Consider the following 16,298-nt stretch of genomic DNA (forward strand, 5'->3'; position numbering starts at 1 on the left):
TTATAGTAATGGACAATGCAAAATACCATAAAGGTCTCCCTACGGGTACACCTAAGTATGGACAAAAGAAGAGTGTCCTACAGAATGCTTGCACTACGTACGGCATTTCTTTCACAAATGATACGAAAGCTGCACTATGGAAAAAGCTTAGTGTGCATGTCGATAAGATTGACATCGAGGTTGTAACGCTGGTGCCGCAGGGCATGAAGTGGTTTACACACCACCTTACCACAGTGACCTTCAACCTATCGAGATGGTGTGGGCTATCGTAAAAGGCCAAGTACAGTGATATATACAATACAATGCTTTACAAATAAATGGAAGGTTGGACGACAGTACACACAAGGTGCCAAGTTCAAGGACGTGCACGTACGGTTGACGCAAGCTTTCGCTGAGTTGGCGGCATGCAGCATCAAGGGCTGCATTCACAAGGCCGATAGGCAGCTCAACAAGCTGGCCGAGTACATCATGGAGCAACAAGAAGTCGACGCGAGTGACAGCGACGATGACAACAGTGATGACGGCAACGACAGCAACAGCGATAGCAGCAGTAGCGAGTCGGACAGTTCAGAATCAGGGAAATAACATTTTTTCTCTCTTCTTATTGGTCGCATCTAAATATGCAGCTATGTTGTGGAAAGTCAGAAAAATTCTATATTACGATTCTTTTTTGGCAGGCACCCTCCAAGCTGTCGACTACTGTTAATGGAAATTAAAAAACTCTAATACAAACACGAATATTATATCAATATATTTTTCTCAATTTCAGATCGATTTATGGGTGGCTCACCTTGCGAGCCTACTAATACCTACTATTTCACCTTACGAATTCTGCGTAAAGCAAAATTAAGTACTCTTAATACTACTTCGTCGTACGTATTGTGCTTTTCAACATTTCTGCCAGTGGTTTTAGCAGCTTTACTCTCCACGGCCCACTTTACTTTGATGGCGGGAATGACCTCGATGATTGTTTTCTTGTAGACCGGCCGCGTTACATTCACTGGCCTCAACTCCAACGTGCCAGCCGGACGATTGCGCGACGAGCAGGCAGCTGGGACAACATGAGTGAAGTGCCAGGCTCCGAGCTTGCCGTCGAACATCTCTATTTTGACGTTGTCCCATCGAGGTCGTGCCGCAGCTGCGAGAAACATCACTTTCGTGATGAAACGCTTGCTCTATGTCGATTGATGCGGTGTTTCTCGCCAGGCAGTAGGTAGAATCTCGATTTGATTCTTGGCTCTTGGAACCACTTCTCGTCGACGTATACGTAGTCGAACATGTCGTGGAACTTGAAGTCGCTGTCAGGACGGATAAAATCCATAGACCACTTGACCCGTGCCGTTTTGTTGACATCGGTTAGTTTTGGTTTCATATGAGAGTTATAATTTACCATAAAACCACGCTTGTAGTAGTCTTTAAGAGTGCTAAGTGGTTTGCCAATAGCATGGGCAATGATCATCAACGTCGTTCGATGAGCTACTGGCACTGCTCAACTACGCGATGGTAGGTCGGTGTACTTTGGCTTTCAACCGACCCGCTCTTTTTTTGGGTTGCGATGTCGTTACAAAGCACGAGGCTTGTAGGAAGAGTGTCGCTGCCCAGGGATACGTTAGCTCGCTTCCAAATCTCGGCAATGGTGTGACGCAGGCGGCCAAACAAGCGGGCCACGTCACTGATTGCACCTAGTTGAAGTTTGCATGACGGTTGTCCGACGCGCAAGAGAAGGTGGTCAACCACAGCGCGGCGCTCATCCCACGTGAGGTGTTTCTTCTGAAAACGGGCGATGAACAAGTTGATTTGGCGCTCAAAAATGATCATCATTAAAAAAAAATCGGTTAATGCAAATTTTATCTGAAAACATTTAAACTTGATTTAAGTAAAGAAATTTGATTCACCCTCGTCAAGTTTGAATCAGCTTTCGGATTTTTAACAGTTCTCGACACCATTGAACTGTTATTTTTCCATATCTAAGCCAAATCTGATTGGATTTCAATGAAACCACCTGTAATCTGTAGGGAATTTCGAGGGGAATTTTACTGTGGCATTTGATCCCCACCAAAGTAGATAACTCTTAAAAAACTGGATGAAAAAGCAGAATGACAGTCAATTTTCACCCGGTAACACAATATCCTGTGTAACTTTGTCGAATATTCGTTTATAGAGGTTCTATCTATGGCAACATTGGGGGTACTCTCCATTTCTATTTTCTCTCAAGTATAAATATAATATAGACTACGTGTCAAGGACTATCCTTCATTGTTACTCCATGGATCCATCTATCGACGCGTGCTTTGCTTTTGTCAAGAGTGCGAGGCATCGCACTGTGACACGTGAAGAGCGACTCGACATTCTTCGTCTGCATGCATGGTTCCGCTGCCAATATACTAAAGCTGCAAGGTTGCAACCTCAACCTTGTGCAGGATGTTTGGCGGGAGTACCAGGCCTCATAGACTGTGACTGCTGCTACTCCTTCTGGAAACCGCACGACACACATAACCAAAGTGCCACGCACGAAGCTGGTAACCCGGATGGTCCAGAAGTTTGTACGGGACCGTCGCGCAACCAGAAAGCGCACAACGGCTGTCGAGGTCAAGGAGATGTGTGTCCACGACATCGACGTGGATGACAAGAAGCAGTTCGCAGCATCCTATCGTACCATGCAACGCTTCCTCGAAGCTCAAGGGTACAAGCGAGGCCGCCGGAAGGGCTACTCGACATACCACCTGTCCAAGGCCATCGTTGCCGGGATACTGGACTTCCCAACGATGGCCAGCAAGGTCATGGCTCTCGATATTTTCACCGGAGGGAAGTCCCGAGCAAAGGAGCCGAAAGATTACCACGGGATGTTCGATCATGCATACTACGTGAAGTGTTTCGGTCGCCTTCTGGACGAAATGGATGCTAGCGGGGTTACCAAAGCCCTCATCGTACTCGACAACGCTAAGTACCACAAATGCCTGCCCGAGTCAACACCAACGAGTGGACGTCGCAAGTCCATCCTGTTGGATGCGTGTCGTTTGTACGGTATTCAAACCACTGGCAAGGAGTTCAAGAGTGAGCTGTGGGATATGCTGGCATCTCACATTAAAGCACACATTCACCCCGTCATCGTGGAAATGGCCAAGCATCGTGGGCATTGCGTTGTGTACACTCCTCCCCATCATTCGGATCTGCAGCCGATTGAATCTGTGTAGGCGATTGTGAAGGGAGAGGTTGGTCGACAATACACGGACATGACCAAGTTCGCGGATATGAAAATTCGCCTCGAAGCTGCATTTGCCAACCTGAAACCCAACTCCATCAAAGGGTGTGTGCGTGCTGCACAAGAGAAGTTGAAGAAGTTGCACGAGCATCTTGTGCAAATCGATACACTCGTATCCGATGAAGAGTCATCAGATGACAGCGACAATTCAAGTGACGATGGTGGCGACTCTGAGTATGATAATAAACTTTGGTAATGCATATATTCATTTTGTCAGTGAATATTTTAGCCAAAGAACTCCAAGTATGTATGTATGTGCCTGGACAAGTTTAAGCTTATGAAGAAAAAAAATAGTGATTCGTTGGTGTCGACTACTGTAAATTTTCCAAATTTGTTCAAAATATACAGATTTTCCCCTGGCTGGTTTATTCCAGTCTGGAGGTAGTGTACTATTAATAGTGTCCTACTACTAGTATTACTATACTACTGTCCTCAACTGCAAGATCGCCACGACCAATCACCGTACAGTATGGCAAAGCACCGCCATGATCGGCATGCACGCCGCCAGCGGCCACGCCCCGCGCCGTCATTCGCGCACTCTGCGTACCACGACGTCCTTTGCAACCACGCTATTTTGGCGCTTCTCTTGCAGTTCCAACACGGGGTGTTCTACCAGCTATTGCCTCGCTACAGGTACATACATGCTCCAGTGTGGACCACCTGTCCGTGATACCTGTCTGTAGGTCGTGGACGCGGCAATTCCTCTCTGGCGCGCTGACGGGGCTTACCCAACGGGAACTGCACTTGAGCTCACAAACAGACCCTCGGTACATCGTCCACCGCGCCATATTCGACAACGACCTCGCTTCGGTCCTACTATTGCAACGATGTCGGCCTCACCTCCTCACCTCTGCCGCGCTGCCACTAGCGGCCGCATCTGGGCATGTCGAGATGACCGCCTTCCTGCTCGATCTTGGGCTAAGCTCGTCGAATGCATTGGACTTCGCCGCCGCGAACGGACATGTGGCTGTGTGTCAACAGCTACAGGACACACCCTCTACACCGAATGCCGTGAATGCCGCGGCCACCAATGGACATTTGAACGTTGTGAAATTCCTCCATAGCCTAAACCAGCACGGTACTCTACGATCGTGGCCATCCAGTTGTGCTTGAGTCGATGTCATAGAGGCCACTACGGACGCCATGGACGGGGCCGCCCAGCACAAGCACTTGGACATAGTTCAATTTTTGCACTTCCACCGATCGGAGGGCTGCACGACGCTCGCCATGGATTCAGCAGCGTTAAACGGCGATTTACCCATGGTATCCGCCACGAAATGGCGAGTTTTATGGTTCTAACTATGCCTAATTAGTTGGAATTTCTGGATACACATCGAGCCGAAGGATGCACTCCGCGCGCGATGGACATGGCTGCCACGCATGGATACATGGAGATTGTGCGGTATCTCCATACACATCGCCCTGAAGGTGTGCCAGTGGGATTTTGAACGATCTTGAGCGACTGAATGTATGTCGATGCAGGCTGTACGACCCTAGCCTTGGATAGCGCTGCGACAAGTGGTCACGATGACATTGTTCGCTTTTTACACGAGAATCGACAAGAAGGTACGCCATCCATTCATTATACACAAGGTGCCAAAGTGGTGTACTATGCAGATTCGCCCTATCTATTGAATGAATTGATATTCTTTGTATTGAAAACAAAAGTTGTCATGTGGTGAAATTCGTATCACACTAATTTAGGTATCCCACGAATCTGATATTTGATCATGGTTTTCTGCAATCTGATTGGCTAAATCAATCTGCCGATTCTTCTGGTTGTGTCGATTCGTCACCCCAGTTTACTCAGGAGTTGAAGAAACACAACAATATGCTACTGTACGTATGGTAGTATGGTCATGAATAGATTTCACTGACAACAAATCATTACTTTAGTGTTTACTGCCAACAACAAATCCTTGGTCTCCACTAGTAGTATTGCGTAGTACAAGGGTGATATCAACCCGTTATTTACAGTAGTTGGAACGTGGTGGTGCTTCATTTTACATAATCAAAACATGTCCGCAGGCGCTACCGCAAGAGCAATGGACGGTGCCGCGACGAATGGACATTTGAAAACGGTGATGTTTTTACACACCCATCGACGCGAAGGGGCCACGTGGCAGGCCCTCGATGGAGCAGCGAAATATGGACATTTGAACGTTGTGGAATATTTACACACCCACGGCCTCAGCACAGGCGACGCAGCGTTCGCACTGGCATGTGGGAATGGACATCTGAAAGTTGTGAAATATTTGTACGACAAGCGAGGTGCCACCGGTGACGTGGCGGCGGCGATGGAGGCGGCGGTGGAAAATGGACATTTGAACGTGGTGAAATTTTTGCACATGCACCGTGTGGCCAAAGTGACGAAATACGTGCTTCAATTGGCGGTGGCTTGCCAACACCAAAAGATTGTGCAGTATTTGAGAAGGCGATGACAAATATCAGTTTAACGTTATGTTTGAAGTACAGTATCGGTTTACAGTGAATATAATTTGGCTTTCTCTCGAGTTTTGACAGAAATTAACTTTCTATTAATATCTAACGCCGAGACATGCAGTGGATGTTGTTGATCCCCCAAGCAATAGTGACAGAGCTGGGGGCTGACCCAAGGTGCTAGTACTGTACTACTGTAGTACTACAGTAGTACTACGTAGTGCTACTAGAATCTAGCTTAGTACATACTAACTTAGTAAGTTATTATAACGTCGATTAATACTTGTCATGGTTGGGCTGCATTACAGTCTGTAGTTTTCTCGTCGCTTGCAGCTTGGCTTGGCAGGAAAATTCCAGCGTTGTGATGACTTGTCAACCGTGAACTTTGCTGGGAGTATCAGTACTTGTACTATTAATAGAACTACTACGTATTACGGGTAATACAGTACTTACAATAGTACATGGACTGTACTAACAGTAAGCACTACAGATGTGGAAGTAACGTTACTGTAACGTTAGTTGAAATTAGGCGAAAATTGTGCCATGACTGCTGCCCGTTTAAGTTTCCATCATTGTTATACATGTAGACATACCTACCTGTACTGGTACATACACCCCGTCCTTCGCTTGGATGTTTCCCCAACTCCAGGTTAGACACCAGCTACTTGTTGTGTACGAGTACTGTACCGGGTACATTTGTTCTTAGGCCACCCACCCCCATCGTAAACACGAACCATCTTCGGAACTTTACCCCCAGGTGATGAAATATTGGGGCATCGGGTACAGTACATCACAGTAAGGGGCGGGATTCTTTACGCAAACAGTACATGCTGTCCTCTGGTCGCGCCAGCCCCGCTTCCCCCTCGAGAGTATACGACCCAATAAAAACTTGTAGGTTTTCGACTTGTTAGTGCATCCCGCGAGTGACCGAGCTACAGTCGTGAAAGTCGAAGGCAGCCCAACCCCAAATACAGTATCAACACCTTTCTTTGCCAGAGGGGCGGCAAATGAAGTTGGCGTCGTTGGCACAAGTGATGACTAATCTTTTCAGTAGCCGTCGAACCAAGTGACGAGAGAAATTTCTCGTCCGAGGAATCCGTCCAGGTACAGTCGTTAGTTACTGATCAGGTCGTAGAAAGTGGCATCAAGTGTGCGCACGTGTTGACACGAGTGGTCCGAATACTACAATGGACTCGTTAATTACTGTACTTGGGTCGGTATTGTACATACTCAATCAGTACTGTACCCCGGAGTACTAGTAGATCATGTAAACGATCGGATCAAAAGCAGTGCACATTGAAACGAACAACGCAGTGTGTTCACCTTCTCCAGTTTACGAATCCCACTTTGCTTACACAACGGTGGCTTCATCGTGACCAGGTTGGACTGACCACTTTTGCAGGGACTGCGCGTAGGGCGAATCGAAAGGCGTGTATAGGTTGACAAATCACTGAGGATTCGTAAGGGGTGCCACCATCGTTGGTTGCGATCAGAACAAAGATGCTGCCCACGATGAAGTTCTGGGGGGGCTTGTTGGTTTGAGAGCTCTATTCGGGTCACGGAATAAATATATACTATTAATACGTAGTACTGTAGTTAGTGGCTTGCAAAAGACCAGCACGACGCTTTCAACCCACCTACCGGTAATAAGTACTAGTAGTAAGTACCTGGTTGTGACAGGTCTTTACCTCATCGTGATTTCACCAATCAAACTTGATTGAATAATCCCAATAGTGTGTTCAGCCCTGGCCCACTGTTGTCAGTCAAGTACTTCGACGTACTTGGTCAACGAAGCTCGGACGACGACATTGATGATCATATCATGGTAGGTGTGCCTTCGTTGTATGACATTGGATCATATTCCATTGGTTGTGGCGACAGAATGCATGTACTGTATGTGAAAACCATTTGAATACTGTATTTCGTTGCTTCCCTCTGACTAGTCGGGCGAGACATGCTACTCAAAACCTGACATGCCCTAAGTGTCTCTGCCAGGATAAAGAACTCGCGACCTCATTCCAGCTTTAGCCATGTGCCAAGCAGTGCGCATGTTGGCATCCCAGACGACCGTGCCCACGCATTACTCGATGGCCGCGCCGTACGTAGCACCGTCGCAGCCACCAGCGCCGCGACTCAACCTGACGCCACTGATGATGGCCGTGATGAGCGGCAACGACCTCGCCGTCCACGAGCTACTGCACGACCCTTGCGTGGACGTGAACGAAGCCGATGCGGTGCGTAGGTGTCCATCGTATCGACGATGGCATGGTTTTGTCAATTTGGTGTGGATGGTCGATGGTGTTTAGGATGGTGGGCTCACAGTTGTATCGATGTCCATAGGAAGGCAACACGGCGATCTTCCTCGCGTGCGGAGCTAGACAAGAAACCATAGTGCTGCAGTTGTTAGCCCATCCTGGCCTCGACCTCGACCATTCGAATCATGTACTGGCTCTTGTTTCTCATGATTATGAGTTGGTTTGTCTAGTTGATCAAACGTTAACGAGATTGACATGCTAGGAATTGGCCACGGTGTTCCACATCGCGTGCCTCCATGGGTTGGTGGACACGGTTCGCTACCTGGCGAGTCACGCTCATGTATTTATCAACCAAGGCAATTGTGTACGAACATCAAATCAACTAGTTACTTCAACTTAGTTAACGGCGACTGCCTAGGTGGGGAACACGGGGTTTATCATTGCAGCAGCCCACAACCACGTGCAAATAGTGTCGTATTTGCTAGAGCACAATTCCCTCGATGCCAATCAAGGCGACGACGTACGTTGCCACGCCTGGATTGAAGATATATATAATTAAATATATTTGTAGAACGGCCTCACAGCATTCATGGCGGCGTGTGCCCGCGGACATGTCGACGTGGTTCGACTTATGATGACGCATCCCAGCGTTGACGTGCAATGCCGAGATCAAGTAAGTTCATTCTCTCTATAATATTTCGTGTTTTTTTTCCAGTTTTTGGGAATATTAAAATCGAGGTGGTGGATTGTAGCGCAACTTATCAGCGACAGACATGGCCCAAATGAACGGACACCAATCGGTGGTGGACTTGTTGTTGACTGTACTGCCGTCTAACTTATAATTTAATCCCCTAATGTTATTGAACGGTCGTCCATTGCATCGGTGCTGGAGTATATACCGGTACTGTGTACAACAGTAGTACCTAGTTAGTGTCAATTCACACAATAGATTGATTACTAAAACCGCTTTGGGGTGTCAGCCCCACCTCGGAACCAGCTGCTGTCGTAATGACATGCCTGTAGGACAAAATAGTCACTTTTCTTTTTCCTTGGTGGACATGTTACTGTAACGTTAGCTATTACTACTGTACGTAGTACAGTACTGTACTATTAGTACTGTAGAAATAATGGAAGGTTAGTTCAAATTGGGGGTTGCACTCAAAGACAACTTACCTTCTGTATTTAATTGTCAGTTATTTTAATTACAATAATTGTTGCCATACCTGGTCTTGAGGGGGGCACATAGTGTCGCACTGGAGGTTCAGATCCACGCCCAAGTGAATTCATTGGGCTTGGTACGCATGCCGATGGAGCTTCCGGGGATCAAGGCGGTATTCGCGTCGATCGCGGCTGTTGTACTTTCGGATCCAGTTGGACGTTGGGGGGCTCCATGTAGTTGCTTTCTGGTTCGAGCTTACGCTGGAAATTGAAGTCTGGAAGGACACTCGTTCACATTATGGGGCCGTTGGGTTGGGCACTCATTTGGATAGTCATGCCCCCCTTCTCACCCAGGGAAATCGACGTGTAGTATCGAAAGCCAGCGAAATTTCATTGCCCGAACTCGCGACAGTCGAATACGATTGTATGGCGTAGGACACCAAAAGTCGGCCACTTGGATAAGCCGTCGTCGTACAATTGTTATCCATAGTTGGGGTAGATGACACTGGCGTAGTTGTAGGGGGGAAGCGCGGGGGGCGGGGCAAATTACGACCATCTTGGGGGGATTACATAGCGTTGCAACAACGGGGTCTGAAGGAATAGATTGGGGGCGCAGGTTGCTTGAAAACGGGGTAACCCAGGGCACGGACGGCACGTCCCCGTCATGGAAATAGATGCCTTGAAGTTGCAAATTACTTCACAAAAACGCCAAAAGTGCCAGGACTGTATACGATTATCACGACAGCTTTGTCGTGATGTATGTGGATTCTTCAGGTACCTTGTAGCTTTGGAGCAAGAGAATGTAGGACGCACGGATGACAACACGTTCGGGGGGGCTGTGCTTTGTGGCTCAGAAGCACCAATATTACTCCTGTATTTGACTCCATCACGTCCAAAATGAACTATGAGGGATGGAGGAAGGCACAGCCTAGAAATACTCTCAATTGCATTAACGTTAGTGTTAGATGGACAAGTTAGCCCAAAATAGACGGAATGATGGTTCCAGTCATACTTCGCTGCGTGGAGGGCAAACGGAACAACACCAAATACTTTTAACAGCAAGTGAAATTAGTAGCGCGAAAGTACTGTGATGCGGCAGTACTGTACAGTATATACTGGTTGTCGTTTTCGCTGTAAATTGGACGTGGCAGCTGATTCGAGAGTGGATTTGAGTCAGATTTTAAGCTTTTTCAATTTACAAATTTGAAGACGAGTATTTTGAATTATACTTATCGATGATTGGATGAAAATTCTCGTTAGTGCACTTTGATTGGCTAGGTAGGACATTCTCAAATACACTTGTCGATAGTACTGAAAAGTCCTGGAACGGATTTGACAATCTATAGGCCTAAAGGCTGATCAACAGATATAGTCCTGAATTGAATTCCACAACTCCCACCACGGCTCGGCTACACTTGTTTACATTGGACTAACGTGAATCCATAACAAGAGGCCAGCGTTTATGGGTACGCCCTTTGGCTAGTACTACACTTTATGACCAGGCTATACCATACATATACTAGGATTCTTGGCTACGTTGTACGAGCAATTCTTTACAGTACAGTACTACTACTACCGGTAGCACACTGTACGTACATGCTTGATCTCTGTCCAATATGAATGCTCCTCCGTCTACGACCTCTTACTATGCTGTTATGGTACGCAGGCTGGCTTCTGCTTGAGCCAAGTACGCTCCGAGCTCCACATGTCCATTTTCCATCGCAAATCGTTGGGGCGTGAACCCGTCTTCATCTTTCTGCATATGGTTCCACCCGAGCCCTGCCACATTTAGCAGCCAGCGACAAGCCTCCAGGTGGCCTTTGATAGCAGCTTTGTGCAGTGCACTGTGTCCATTTCGGTTGATCAGGGCAAAGTCTAGCTGGTGGCAGTGCAAGAACTTTAGCATATCCACGCTTCCCTTTGTACACAGGAGACGTAAATAAATATTTCTATAATTATATATTATACCGTCATACAGGCCCACTGAGACGCGTTGCACCCGTACGAGTTGACTGCGTGCACATTACACTGGCCCACCGACCTATACATACCGCTCGTTCGTTACATGTAAGTTAGTATATAGAGTATGAACCAGAATAATATTGTGAATTCGCTATAAACTTTCAAAATTCGCGAGATTTGTTCAATCAATATTGAATCACGCTCGAATTCTGATTGGTTGAATATACTTGTCCTTTCTGTAAGAGCCAATTAAATCCACTCAAAATTGGATTAGCCAATAACGTTGATTCGTGATTCGATTCGGCGGCGAGATTCGATTCGACGGGGTCTGGAAATTCGTATCGAATCCACAATAATAATTAATTAGAATAAAAACACTCAACTTTTAAAAGGCACCACTAAAAGATACAAAATATATTGTGAATTTTTCCCAAGAGTGAAATATGTGTGGCCGAGCTACGTACGCTAGCCAATCACAAGTGCTTAGTTGGTTGTTCCAGACAGCATAATGAAATGCCGTTGTGCCGTCGTGGGTGGGGCTATCAACTGCCACGTGGAGCTCCAGGACCAAGTACTTGCACACGTTGATATGGCCATTTCGAGCTGCCCAGTGCAACGGACTGCGCCGCATATCTAATAGCAAGTATGCCAAAATTGTGAAAAAAATTGTAAAATAAAGACTGACGCTACCCAACAACGTGACAATACCGATGGGCCAGCCAAAAGTCTCACCAAAAGAATAAAAACGAGGGAAATATTGTCTTCCTTTTACCCAACATTTGGCTGCCTTTTGTGCTGATTCGCCAAATCTCTATCGATCGATTCTACTTTATACTGAATTTTGTATGTAAAAAGGTAGGCTGTGGTGATGGGTATCACACTAATTGAAATCATACACTAATTCGTTGATGCAGATTTCGTGCAATCTGATTGGCTAAATCCTTCTGCCGATTCTTGTGTACGTTTGATTGTGTCGATTCATTATCCATGTCGCTCCAATTTAGAATAAGTACAACCATAACAAAGCAACTTATCACCGTGTGTCCATGGCATATATATATAATGAAAAATATGATTGGATGTACTGTACAGTAGTACCTCGTTTGCCTTGCAAGACATGGGCATCCACAGCACATGATGTCACTAAATACTGACATATAGCCACATGCCCTGCACCGGCAGCCCACACAAGGGCGTTACATCCGTTGTAGTCTTCGCTCTTGGGGTCCCAAGTGCCAGATTCCACCAGTGCGATTAACACCGAAGTATGTCCAGCTTGAGCGGCTAGGATACCAGGATTGGACACCTTTGCCATAGGAGCTGGAACAGCTAGGGAAGCTCGTGGCTGGGCTGGTTGAGGAGTCGCTGCTGGTGAGGTGGTGGTGGTGGTTGAAGGGGTGTGACTGGTAGCTGCTGCAAGTAGTAGTGGCGGGGCAGTGTACACGACCAGTTGCCAGTCAGTTGCCAACGCCTCGCCTTGGGCTGACGCAAAGCTGATGTTATGATTTAGCATCTGATGTACGCGGATGCCTTTGGGGCCGTTGAAGAACCGCCCGCATTGCGAACATGGCAGCCGGCCACGGACAGCGTGCCACGTCATGTGCTCGTGGCTTGTGAAGGTCAGCATGCCTTTGCCGTTGACTCGGATGTCGGCTACGAACTCTCGCAACGCCATGTCTTCCATGAGAACGGTCGACATGTGCTGACCTAGCGAATGCGACGACGGATACGACCGTGTGCGGACGAGTTCGTACGTGGAGACAGTCGTGACAGTCAGAGGAACTCCGCGTTGAGGCGGGCGTCCACTGGCGCAGAGCGACGTAATGTGTGCCTTGAATACGTCGATGGCGAAGAGCAGTTCAAAGTCGCCCGCCATGGCGGCACGCTGGCCTAGCGAATATGGCGTCTACAGGTGAGAGAGATGGAAGCGCACACACCTTGTCGCAGGCGGTTCTTGCTTCTTGTCGTGTAGTACTGTACATACGGTGAGCCCAAAACGTCTTGAATAGCGATCAACACCCTGCCTTCAATCGCTTCGTGCAAGACATTTGGAATTGTAGCCGCCATCGCGTCGTGAAAATGTTTGGTTAACCTGGAACACCTGGTTAACTGGAAGGTTATCCGGATAAATCAACATACACTGGGGCGTTTCGGGGTTCATTTTTATTTGAGTGCAGTTGTAAAAAAGGCGTTGAGTGGCAACACCTAACACCCCCAGGTCGTCGTCGAATATCAACTAGTACTCCAAGTAGTATTGCTGTACAGTATGTATCTGCACTTGTACAGTTCTGTAGCCTGGCTACAGAACAACTCTGTCGGGGCACGCAGATGACTGACAGTCTGAACAGATCGTACAACCCGAGGTGAAAAACGTAGAGAAAAATATATACTACACAAGAGTTATTTATTTAATTAAATAGAATAATTTATTCTGAAAGAACTTGGCCAAAGAATAAGTCAGAAAAATAAGTCTTGAGATGTGCCTCAAGAAATAAATAAAAAAATCATGCTGCGAAGACTCGATATTTATCGATATTCAGGGGTTATTGTATTAAAGTATTCCCTGTCAATAAATAAATCATTCCGACTGGCTGAAATAATTGTTTATGGCCCGTAAGGCAACCTGAAATATTACAATATTCTGGCGGAAAACGCCATTTTGGGGCCGAATTCAACAAATCTGATCAAAATTGCAGCATATCTTGCTTGAAGAGTTTTAACCCAAATCCGGTAATTCCACGTGGGATTTACACCATATTATAAAATCGACCTTTTACCTCCTTTTGAAAATGGCATACTACTAGTATATGGTTTAGGCAGAGTCTGGATGCCACAGAAAATTTATATCAAATAATCTTCTGACAGAGAATTCCCTTTTCAAATGGGAGGTGAGAAAATATTTTACAAAATATTCGGATGTGACCATGATGGAATGAGAACAATTGCTGGACTATCATGTAGGTAAAAATTGGTCAGTTGCAGCTGAAACTTTTTTCTGTCAGAAAGCAGTAAAATTCGACGTATTATGTCAATTTATATATGTCAGATTTGGTAGCCAAACACACAAAAGCTGTCGTTTGAAAAACTGTCATAATATTCTCATAAGTTGCGAAAAGTAATGTTTTCTGATATTTTTTGTGGCAGCCAGAGTGGCCCTTATCCCATTTTACAAGAAAATGACATATTATTTTTGAAATGGTACCCTACAGTAAGGGTGTGTCTGGTAACATATTCGATAATGTGTCAAGCTACAGTAAGAATAAATAATTTCTCGTCGTGCATGTCACACAAATAATAGTAATTTATTATCATTTATTTGATTGAAATAAATAAAATACTATTTTCCCTAACGTTACCTCTCCATACAACAAACAGCCTCAATGCATGAAGGACACGGTGCTCCTTGATAGACTCCTACTAGTACTACTACTAGTAATATTAATAGTACTACAGCTACAACTACTACGTCAAGTGTCGAACCGATGTCCACGTGCTGCGCATGAGCGGGTACTCTTGTTCGTTCTTGGGTGTCGCCTTGATGGTACCAGTGGAGGAGTGGGGTGGTGGATGATTACTGAACAAGGATTGGCCCAAATATGAAGCATGCGACGACGTTGTAGTGGGTTGTTGAGACGAGGATGTAGAGGCGTCATTACACTTTTCACTGGATGGTTTACACTGGCCGCCATGCTCGGTCGCCAACTGGTCCGTGAGGAACTTGGCGTAGTCGTTGCCCTTGTACTTGGTGCCTTTCCACCACGCATACGGATCAGGCTGTTTGTCGGCTTTCGTCTGACCTTCCGATGTCTACATATCGCTGCCGATACATGTATGGTTGGTTATGTGTGAGAAGGACACAACCTTTTGCGTGGTTGGCGGGCGGCCCCACCAGTGCGGCGGCTCGTTCCACCAAGGGTGACTGGCGTTGGTGGTTGCGTTGCTAGTAGTACTAGCACCAGATTTGGACGCAGTTTCGGCGGGACGAGTGCTGGTATTGTTTACAATAGGTTTTGTAGCTGGTTTCAATTGAATTTTACTATGACATGATCCGATTGAGGCCATGGTTTTCAGGTCGAATACGCATATGTATGTATATATGTACCCCTGTTCGATCGCAAGCTTGAGCGAGTCAAATTTCCAATACTCGCTCTCGACATACCTGCCACAAGTCCACGTTCAAAATCTTGACATGGTATCATCTAGAATATGCGCTAGTGTATCGTACAAATCGCGCAGAAGTTTGGGGTCGTTTGGTAGTATGCCATCGCGCAGGAAGTTGAGCATGAGACGAAACAGATTCCAGTCGCGGTCAATGCAAAAACAGCCGACTGCCGACGGCGCCAGCGGTGAATCAGGTGCCACGAGCGCAGCCAAGAGGGACTTGGGGTCCTTTCGGGCGATATGTAGCGTCACTTCAAACTCCTGGCCGCCCACTTGTATCCTGAGCCGGTCCTTGGCAGTTGAGTTATCCTCGTGGCAAAACCAGTCGGACGACAACGACGCCTCGAAGCGCTGGTACTCGGACTCGAGCAGCGCTCGTTGCAGCATCAGCCGCCGATGCTCATGCCGCAAAAACGCCTTCTGCCCCGCGACCTTGTGCAGCTGCGACCGAAGCTTCTCTTGTCGGGTGTGGACAACTGTTTGGTACAGCTCCGACTCGGACTGTGCATGGTCGTTCCGAGGATCCATACCACTTGGTGCGTTTGGGCGTTTCAAAATTGGTGTTCGAGTCACATTATCCGGAAAGTAATGCGTAAATAGATGAGGCATGATAAAAATAGGTGAATGGTATCCGTAAAATAGGTTCAGGCAACGTTACGGGGGTTAACGCTTTGTATTTGTTGGGTTGGTGTAACTTGTATATTCCTCTAAGAATTCCACACGAGGCAACCCAAGTCATATATATCTAGACAGTTTTAGATCGTAACGTTACTATTAATAGTGCATGAATACACTGTAATTGCAACCTGGTACTAGTATATCAGAACACGAGACTCACCCACCTCCCTCTGGAACTAAGGTTCTAACTTAACGTTACATTTTATGAAGCTTGTACAGTATGCAATGGACCAGGAATATTTTAATATAAATAGTACTTAAGACCTACGGGACAGCATTGAATATTAATACCAACCTTGGATACTATGGTTAATATAATATAATTGTTGAATTAAAAGCGTGGATGACATGTGGATGAAATTTGGATGACATTGGATGAAATT

General features: G+C 46.5%; 6 protein-coding genes across 10 annotated transcripts; 3 read left to right on the forward strand and 3 right to left on the reverse strand.

Annotated features, from left to right (window-relative positions):
• Positions 1 to 253: 253 nt before the first annotated feature.
• H257_16852 (hypothetical protein) lies at positions 254 to 706 on the forward strand (the record flags this gene model as incomplete). The annotated part of the gene is made up of 3 exons (XM_009845436.1): positions 254 to 280; positions 337 to 565; positions 678 to 706. The coding sequence occupies 3 exons, from the start codon at positions 254 to 256 to the stop codon at positions 704 to 706; spliced, it is 285 nt and encodes a 94-aa protein (XP_009843738.1).
• Positions 707 to 1,476: 770 nt separating this feature from the next.
• H257_16853 (hypothetical protein) lies at positions 1,477 to 1,818 on the reverse strand (the record flags this gene model as incomplete). Its single annotated transcript, XM_009845437.1, has 1 exon — positions 1,477 to 1,818. The coding sequence occupies one exon, from the start codon at positions 1,816 to 1,818 to the stop codon at positions 1,477 to 1,479; it is 342 nt and encodes a 113-aa protein (XP_009843739.1).
• Positions 1,819 to 2,528: 710 nt separating this feature from the next.
• H257_16854 (hypothetical protein) lies at positions 2,529 to 5,750 on the forward strand (the record flags this gene model as incomplete). Its single annotated transcript, XM_009845438.1, has 8 exons — positions 2,529 to 3,140; positions 3,195 to 3,436; positions 3,731 to 3,895; positions 3,946 to 4,340; positions 4,389 to 4,525; positions 4,576 to 4,690; positions 4,745 to 4,828; positions 5,291 to 5,750. The coding sequence occupies 8 exons, from the start codon at positions 2,529 to 2,531 to the stop codon at positions 5,701 to 5,703; spliced, it is 2,163 nt and encodes a 720-aa protein (XP_009843740.1). The 3' UTR covers positions 5,704 to 5,750.
• A 1,978-nt stretch (positions 5,751 to 7,728) lies between these two features.
• H257_16855 (hypothetical protein) lies at positions 7,729 to 8,829 on the forward strand. Of its 4 annotated transcripts, XM_009845439.1 has the most exons (6): positions 7,729 to 7,935; positions 8,042 to 8,143; positions 8,219 to 8,320; positions 8,375 to 8,476; positions 8,528 to 8,629; positions 8,709 to 8,829. In XM_009845439.1, the coding sequence occupies exons 1-6, from the start codon at positions 7,732 to 7,734 to the stop codon at positions 8,796 to 8,798; spliced, it is 702 nt and encodes a 233-aa protein (XP_009843741.1). In that variant the 5' UTR covers positions 7,729 to 7,731; the 3' UTR covers positions 8,799 to 8,829. The 4 variants fall into 4 exon arrangements, with proteins under 4 accessions (XP_009843741.1, XP_009843743.1, XP_009843744.1 ...); XM_009845441.1 differs by having other exon boundaries at positions 8,375 to 8,629; XM_009845442.1 differs by lacking the exon at positions 8,709 to 8,829 and having other exon boundaries at positions 8,528 to 8,654.
• Positions 8,830 to 10,646: 1,817 nt separating this feature from the next.
• Positions 10,647 to 13,140, reverse strand: H257_16856 (hypothetical protein). Its single transcript, XM_009845443.1, has 5 exons — positions 13,014 to 13,140; positions 12,175 to 12,966; positions 11,541 to 11,709; positions 11,083 to 11,155; positions 10,647 to 11,032 (listed from the first exon to the last, which is right to left on the reverse strand). The coding sequence occupies exons 2-5, from the start codon at positions 12,950 to 12,952 to the stop codon at positions 10,760 to 10,762; spliced, it is 1,293 nt and encodes a 430-aa protein (XP_009843745.1). The 5' UTR covers positions 12,953 to 12,966; positions 13,014 to 13,140; the 3' UTR covers positions 10,647 to 10,759.
• Positions 13,141 to 14,446: 1,306 nt separating this feature from the next.
• H257_16857 lies at positions 14,447 to 15,784 on the reverse strand. 2 transcript variants are annotated; one of them, XM_009845444.1, is made up of 4 exons: positions 15,302 to 15,784; positions 15,179 to 15,235; positions 14,938 to 15,112; positions 14,447 to 14,883 (listed from the first exon to the last, which is right to left on the reverse strand). In XM_009845444.1, exons 1-4 carry the CDS (start codon positions 15,763 to 15,765, stop codon positions 14,539 to 14,541), a joined length of 1,041 nt encoding a protein of 346 aa, XP_009843746.1. In that variant the 5' UTR covers positions 15,766 to 15,784; the 3' UTR covers positions 14,447 to 14,538. The 2 variants fall into 2 exon arrangements, with proteins under 2 accessions (XP_009843746.1, XP_009843747.1); XM_009845445.1 differs by having other exon boundaries at positions 14,447 to 15,112.
• Between the last annotated feature and the right edge of the window lie 514 nt (positions 15,785 to 16,298).

This window comes from Aphanomyces astaci, assembly GCF_000520075.1.
Source record: "Aphanomyces astaci strain APO3 unplaced genomic scaffold supercont1.93, whole genome shotgun sequence".
Taxonomy (NCBI): Eukaryota; Oomycota; class Saprolegniomycetes; order Saprolegniales; family Verrucalvaceae; genus Aphanomyces; species Aphanomyces astaci.

Coding starts and splice junctions, on each gene's coding strand:
- H257_16857 (XM_009845444.1), bottom strand. CDS start 15,765: ATGGATCCTCGGAACGACCATGCACAGTCCGAGTCGGAGCTGTACCAA. Junction 15,236..15,301: donor CCCAAACTTCTGCGCGATTT/GTACGATACACT, acceptor GACTTGTGGCAG/GTATGTCGAGAGCGAGTATT. Junction 15,113..15,178: donor AAGCTTGCGATCGAACAGGG/GTACATATATAC, acceptor ATCATGTCATAG/TAAAATTCAATTGAAACCAG.
- H257_16856 (XM_009845443.1), bottom strand. CDS start 12,952: ATGGCGGGCGACTTTGAACTGCTCTTCGCCATCGACGTATTCAAGGCA. Junction 11,710..12,174: donor TGTCTTGCAAGGCAAACGAG/GTACTACTGTAC, acceptor ACTTGCTATTAG/ATATGCGGCGCAGTCCGTTG. Junction 11,033..11,082: donor CTCAGTGGGCCTGTATGACG/GTATAATATATA, acceptor CTGTGTACAAAG/GGAAGCGTGGATATGCTAAA.
- H257_16855 (XM_009845439.1), top strand. CDS start 7,732: ATGTGCCAAGCAGTGCGCATGTTGGCATCCCAGACGACCGTGCCCACG. Junction 8,144..8,218: donor ACCTCGACCATTCGAATCAT/GTACTGGCTCTT, acceptor TTGACATGCTAG/GAATTGGCCACGGTGTTCCA. Junction 8,477..8,527: donor ATGCCAATCAAGGCGACGAC/GTACGTTGCCAC, acceptor ATATATTTGTAG/AACGGCCTCACAGCATTCAT.